The sequence below is a fragment of the Mizuhopecten yessoensis genome, unplaced genomic scaffold (genome assembly GCF_002113885.1).
Source record: "Mizuhopecten yessoensis strain PY_sf001 unplaced genomic scaffold, ASM211388v2 scaffold9847, whole genome shotgun sequence".
NCBI classification, from domain to species: domain Eukaryota; kingdom Metazoa; phylum Mollusca; class Bivalvia; order Pectinida; family Pectinidae; genus Mizuhopecten; species Mizuhopecten yessoensis.
In genome coordinates, this window is record NW_018408252.1 from 169480 (window position 1) to 176824 (window position 7345).

The window sequence follows — 7345 nt, forward strand, 5'->3', positions numbered from 1 at the left end:
GTATTAACTTGAAACATTTTCAAACATGAGAAATGCTGCCTGATAATAACACCAGTATACACATTAGAAATAATGTTTCTATACAAGTGAGAACTACTGTATATACGTTAAATACTGCCTGTATACAAATGAAAAAAACCCGCACGTAGACTCGTGAGAATTTCAGTGAATAGACCTGATAAATAGCGAGATGTGCATGCGAGATAAGCTTGATGACACCATCCTTCAATGTTTTTTAGGTCAGATATATAGTAACTGGTGGAGTCATCATGGACGACACATGTACAGCTGGCCAGGAAAACGGATCGGCGGTCTTCGACAGGTACATGTATGATTACGATTGTCACATGACATCGTGACTTTGCTTTTCAGTGAGGAAGTAAGCTTCTTTGGGTTGTCCAGTTGTGCTTCTTACATGACCTGGACAGACTTTTAAGGCTGTAAAATCGATAAGCCCATGTTTGCTTATTGCTGTATCAATGTTATTTGCAATTTGAGAGAGATCACCTCGCTAAACTTCTACATTGTAATTTTGCTTTTTTCATGAAACATCCGTAGAACTGGGGTCGGGTTTTATTCCCATAAAATTACACGAAAGATTATCCAGGGGGTGACACGCGATGTCGTTTAAACACCCCTGAGTGACCTAGATACCTGACATATATACATATGTATATGACAATGTTGACAGGCTACAGAAGGTACGTACGTGCCTATACAAATACTTTTGTCAACTATGCCTTTTTATGACTACCCTTTTATGGATCGGCGCTCACTCTCTTTTACTCAGTTTAAATACTGAAAGTTCAAACTACGCCCCTGCTTCATTTTAGGGTAAAGTATTACTTATAAACATTTATCCGACTGTCAAGCATTTTGTACCAACAAAACAAAAAGGAAAGGTCCAATTGACAAATGTTTATGTAGGACGTACTGCACAACTACTCTTACATAACTTATTGTCAAGTGCTTATGGAAACGCCCCAGTTTTATCTAGGTTCATTACTGATCATTGATAAGTTCTGACAAATAAATTCAACCATGTAGAATGACAATCGGGAACCGTCGGCACTTTCCGTAAACGAGAAAATAAAGAATTAACCCCCCCCCACTCGTCACATCTCGGCAGATTCCGTAGGGACGGTTCCCAATTTGATGAAGGTTTGAATGAAAACGTGATATTTACACGTTATTAAACTATAACATTTCTGGAATTTTGTAAGTGTAATTTTCATCGAAAATCGGGTAAAAGATAAGTGGAATATGTTGTATAATATACAATGTGTTTCAACATTAAACATATTTTTAACCATAGTCATGTCTCGTGGTATATCGACATCAAGTTGACAGTGTCGACAATCAGGCTATCAGTCAATCTAAGTTAAGGTTGTATTTAACGGTATATGCTTCCTTTTTTTTGACACGCACTTCAACTCCAGAAAGAGTTTTGCACTAAAGGAATGCGCAAATTATATTAATAATAATAATGATAATAATAATATACAACATTTATATAGCGCCCTATATAATTTGTAAAATTACTCTAAGGCGCTTTACAACATATGGATAATAATAATGGTTATAATTGTGAAAACAAAGGCTTGCAATCACTTTCATACATTTAACAAGCAATGTGCACATAATTGAACAAATAAAAGGGTGGTATTTACATGACGTCTTTGCAAAGATTCTAAAATGCAGACGTGATGAGGTGAGTTTTTATGTCCCTCTTGAACTTGGCCAGGGTATTTGACTTCCTAATAGCAGATGGTAAGCTATTCCACAACGTAGCCGAAACCCTCCCAAAGCATCTGTTTCCGTAGGTCACAGTACGAGATTTTGGGACACACAACAAAGATTCTGACTCCGACCGCAGTGATCTTGACGGCTGATACAGGGTAACAAGCTCCTGTAGGTACTGAGGAGCTGTTCCATTCAGTGCCTTGTATGTGTATACCAGAATTTTGTACTGTGACCTGTATCGTACAGGTAACCAGTGCAACGAATAAAGCGCAGGTGTGATGTGCTCTCTCTTTCGAGTACGAGTAACTAGCCGTGCTGCAGTGTTCTGGACCCTCTGCAGACGACTAGTTAGTTTGTCAGATATACCACAGAGCAGGGCGTTACCATAATCCAACCGAGAGGTAACAAGTGAATGCACCCAAAATCTTGCATGCATCTGCAGTTAGAAACTGCCGAATACAGCCGATGTTCCTGACCTGGTAGTAACAGGATTTGGCAATAGCGTTCACTTGTTTCTCCATGTTCAGAGAACTGTCAAAGTATACCCCTAGATATTTAACAGCTGGAACAGTCTCAATAGTTCTGGCACCGACCTTGAGCTAGAGAGCCATTGTTTGCTGACACTTTGGGGAAAAGACGATTAGTTCCGTCTTTTCCTGATTAAGTTTAAGCATGTTGGCGTTCATCCAGATACGATGAATAAAATGAATGAATAAATATTATTTAGTTTGATGACGGACTAAGATAGCATCTAATCTAATTCCGTGGTTTGATAATATATTTGAAATATAATTGTCAACGGTTAGCTGGTAAGCCGGTTACTTGGTCTCAATAACAGAACAATCGGACATTTAATCATCCCTTTGGGAAGCCCCACGTTTCACTGGCATTGACCTACTTATTATGTATTCCGTCTTTGCGTATTGCAGAGTTATCTTATCTTGGGGGCAGGGATTGATTGTTACGTCACTTGTTTGCGAGAGTAACGTCATCAATTTTTGAGAAAACGCCGTAATTTTCTCGCACAAACCAATGACGTAACAATCAATACCTGCTCCCAAGAGAAGATAACTCTGCAATACGCAAAGACGGAATAGATGCGATAAAAATCGAATAGTTTTGTAATAAAAAATGACATGTTAGTGTTGCTATTGTACTCTATTGTAAAGATTGACAAAGGGATGCCGCCAGCAACATAAACAAACCTAAACAGGTTTTAAAAGAAAACCATTTTTTTTAGAGCTTTTACAAATGAGATGTATATATAATCTGAGGAGTGCACACTTAAATGTGCAAGCATGTATTAAAACGTTTGTCGATCAAATTTTGTCCTAAAGAACAATATTACCGTATATGATTTCGAGTACTGCAGATAACTTACTGAATCCCGTCTTGCTGCATATACATTCGTTGTCCATGAAACACACTTTTTATGTAACTATTTCCTGCGTTTAGCTTGAAATACGCGAGTAAACTATCATGTTAATTAATATTTGCATAGAACATTTGGTTAACATGTAATCGTTTGATTACCAAATTGACCGATTAACCGGTTACTCGATCGGAAGATTTTTCGAGTAACCGGCTACCAATATTTTACCGGTTTGACAACCCTAATTTGAAAGGTTAAGACTATTTGACCGGGTAATTATAGTGTATTTGAGTTCAAGGGGGGTAACCTTAACACAAAACGCACAACTAATCATACTGATCTTAAATGCAATCTCACTTAAATGTCACGTTGGCAGGGATTCTTTGATGAGAGATCTCGAGGAGAAGGGCTACACAGTTGTTCCTGGTGTCCTGTCCCCAGACACGTGCGACGATCTGGTTGACCAGATAAGACAATGGCTAGACAAATTTGTTGAAGATTCGCCGATAGACAAGCATAACTCCCTCACGCAACAGTACAGGTAGGTCTATCCGTTTTGTCTTCATGTATGGCTTCCAGTGTTGCTTTCCGTGCTGTTTTGGTACATGTTAATTGTCATTTCACCACGATTGGTTAAGGAGGCTCGACCCAACGTAACGCACATGCTTTTCTTGTCGTAATATCTATATTGTTTATCGGGCATTAAAGAAAGTTTTCTCAAACAGCCCTTTTTTGAGTTCAATATGATCTTTGTGTATTCTTTCAGAAAAATTCCCTATCTTTTAAATAACATATATATCGCTACATTGCGTTATTGACAAACACCCTTGCCTTTTTTACCGACCAGACAGCTACAGTTCTACACCCGTATTAATGAAACCGTCTGTGTGCTCAAGGATGGATTCTGTGCAAAAACTAACTTGTAACTTGCTTATATCTTAATGGTAAAAATAGGCAATAGATGAAACTTTGAACACGGTATTCATTGTTTTGCTTCTACAAAATTCCTTCAAACCATTGAGAAATTTCATTTGTCGCCGGAACAAGAAATTGAGCTAGAGCACTGCATCTGAGTTTGAGTACTAGAACGATTTCATGAATTTGTGGTACTAGTATTATCGACTGGTAGTGTAAAATAACTGTCCTAAATATATGTTTTACAGAGTTTCAGCTTCCCCTGTGGCCTGGGAAGCTCGCCTCAAGGCCAAACCTGTGTTCGCCACAGTATGGGGCACGGAGAAACTTCTATCGAGCATGGACGGAATGGCCATCGGAGAACCCCCGGAACTCGGTAAGTTATCGTTCCCGTTCGAGAAAAAAATATATCTTCCTGTTTGTCTTTCATACTTACAATAGGAAAATTAACACAAAAATAAAAATCATGATATATAATGCTTTAATCATATTCATGTTTCTTTATGACTATATATATACCTACTTCCAGATGTTATGGGTGTTTGCTTGAGATGCACTCACTCCCTAATGTTTGTCCAATTACTACTTTAATGGGCTATATTCACTTTGTTCACAAATTACTATTGTTATAGGATTGTACAATCTCATCATGTATAGAAATCTTCATTTAAGACGTAATGTGTTGTAGGGGATATTGTAGACGTTTATGGGTTTAAATCAACATTAATCTTGCACCAATAAATCATGTCAACAAGAAGGATGGAAGTGGCATTCCGTTTTTCCACAACTATGGCACACCGAGGAACGTTGAGAAGAGAGTAGCTGTGGGAAGCTTTGATTGAGTTTCTCATGATCCACGTTTCTATTGTCGTACTGTCAAAACGATAACCGCCCCATACCGAATGTATCTTTAGTACCGTCGGTAGAGCGCCAGGCTAGTGAACTAGACAACAATCATTTTTTCCTCGTACCATACTAGACTGGAACAAATTACCATCTGACATCGTTAATGCACCCACTTTCAACTCTTTCAAAACATCTCTTTCCAGGCACACCTATAAAATTGAAGATGCAGAGTAATAAGTTACTTCAACAAACTTTACATAATAATTTACCACTTCTCTTCTTTTCCCCCTTTTATGAACAAGCTTTGTCGGTGGGGGCTGCCCAATCACTTGCTTGCTCCGACCTTTCTCTCGGACTCTCCTCGAACTAAATTTTCCTTCTCTTAACTGTAACTAAGTGATTAATTATTAATTATTATGTAATATATACAGTCTGTCATTTGTGCTGCATAAACCCAACTTCGTGACAAAATCTTCAATTAGTTGAAGGTGGTCACTATATGGTAGAACTGGTAGAACTAAAAGTCCCGGACTCGACCCCTAGCCGAAGCATTGAAAACATAATGGCCTCTTACAATGGCGCCCTTGTAGGGAACAAGGAAAACGTAAGGAATGGGGAAATATTGACAATAATACGCAGCGAAACTTCCACCAGAATCACTATGACTCCTGGAAATTTCATTCGGTAGAACGTCAGACTAATAAGCTAGAGGTCCCGAGTTCGAACCGTAGCGGAGGCATTGTAAAACTAATGTCGTCTCTCTCCTGTTATCATAACACCTTATATTCTGATCTAAACCCCTGGAACGTCAAGCAATACTTCCTTTACCGCGGAAAAGTCACAGAACGGTGCAATCGGGAACCGTCTGCACTTTCTACCGAACATAATTCTCGTTTACGGAAAGTGTCGACGGTTTCAGATTAAAAATGCATGGTGTATCTCCCCATGTGTATATTTCAATCGTTATTCCGGTGTTTAACTCGGACTATAGGCTGTTGTTTAAATCCTTTTATTTTTTTCTGTAGGAAATACTAGATTCAACAATCAAGGTGAAACTTGGTTTCATTTCGACCAGGGAAGTTGGCGAATAGGATTGCATGCGTTCCAAGGGGCGATGTACTTGGAAGAAACAACAGAAGAGGATTACTGCTTCCGGGTTATCGAGGGGTCATGCAAAGTTCATAAGGAATTCCTCGACACTTTCCAAGAGGCTAAAGAAGATTGCGCTGGTGAAGATTTTTATATTTTAAAACCAGAGTATATCGAATGGTACAAAAATAAAGGTCTAAAAGAGAAAAAGGTCCCAGTCCCCAAAGGTGGTATGGTTCTTTGGGATTCTAGAACAGTCCACGATAACGTCAAACCGGAACAGAATCGCCTACATTCTGATAGATGGCGATTTGTCACCTTCGTCTGTATGACTCCGGCAAGATGGGCAAGAAAGAAAGATTTGGAGCTGAAGAAGGAAGCATTCGAGAAGATGGTAGCCACTGCTCATTGGCCATCACAAGGAGTATGGCTGTTCCCGAGCACTTCCGAATGCAGCAAGACAAAACATAAAAGTCTTATCGAAATGGTTGATGAAATACCGGAAATCGCTAAAACCAGGGAAGTCCGACTCCTTGTAGGCTTGGACGAATACGATTTCGAGGATGGACAACCCAATGACCTTGGCTGGCTACCGGAGTGGTCAGAAAGTGCTAAGCTACAGGTCAAGAGCAGTCCGGCCTTCAGTTAGGACAAGAACTGTCAAAATGACTTTGCCAAGATTAACCAACCCCATTTATGCAACATTTAGCTTGAACAATTCCGAATGAATACAATTGAAATTGTAAGCGTATAAACAAATACTAAAACGTGTAGGTCGAGGAGGTGCTCATTGCATTACCATAAAACAACTTGATTGTTCACGAACACTTTTTAGTTATCAAGTAATCAAATGATTCAGTACACCTCTGCTTGAAAAATGAAATTAATTTGATTTTACAGACGGAAACATTATTTTGGTCCAATGAACTCTTATGATTAAATCAAATTTTGTTGAAATTTTACATTAATGTAAAGGAGAAAAACAAACAAACAAACAGGAGGATATCTTAGTGACAACAAATCGGTAATTTGAACTCAAAATATGTAAGATGTGGGGAAAATATGAACAAAGGTAACTATTTATTTGGAGAGTAGGAGAATAAGATTAGATGTTCCTGAAGGAGTACTCGTCTTCTAAATAATAACCTTAAGAATAATGTGCATTCTAATATGGAAATAAGAAACTAACAAAATATCAGAATGCGGCACTGAACCAGAACATGAGGTGCAACTTTTTTTCTTTTCTTTATTCCTTGTTCGGACTACTGAAATGTAATTAGGCGTAATATTTTCAGATCGTTAAGTGGGTAGAGCATTTGTATATGGAATTGGGTGTCACACAGATCTATAACAGATGAATCGGTTATTAAGAACCGTATT

The 7345-nt window shown here is 38.5% G+C and overlaps 1 protein-coding gene across 1 annotated transcript; it reads left to right on the forward strand.

Annotated features, from left to right (window-relative positions):
- The first annotated feature begins 247 nt into the window (after positions 1–247).
- On the forward strand, positions 248–6969 carry LOC110458814. The gene is made up of 4 exons (XM_021510737.1): positions 248–322; positions 3492–3656; positions 4279–4406; positions 5902–6969. The coding sequence occupies exons 1-4, from the start codon at positions 270–272 to the stop codon at positions 6612–6614; spliced, it is 1059 nt and encodes a 352-aa protein (XP_021366412.1). The 5' UTR covers positions 248–269; the 3' UTR covers positions 6615–6969.
- Positions 6970–7345: the final 376 nt, after the last annotated feature.

Coding starts and splice junctions, on each gene's coding strand:
- LOC110458814 (XM_021510737.1), top strand. CDS start 270: ATGGACGACACATGTACAGCTGGCCAGGAAAACGGATCGGCGGTCTTC. Junction 323..3,491: donor GGATCGGCGGTCTTCGACAG/GTACATGTATGA, acceptor TCACGTTGGCAG/GGATTCTTTGATGAGAGATC. Junction 3,657..4,278: donor TCCCTCACGCAACAGTACAG/GTAGGTCTATCC, acceptor TATGTTTTACAG/AGTTTCAGCTTCCCCTGTGG.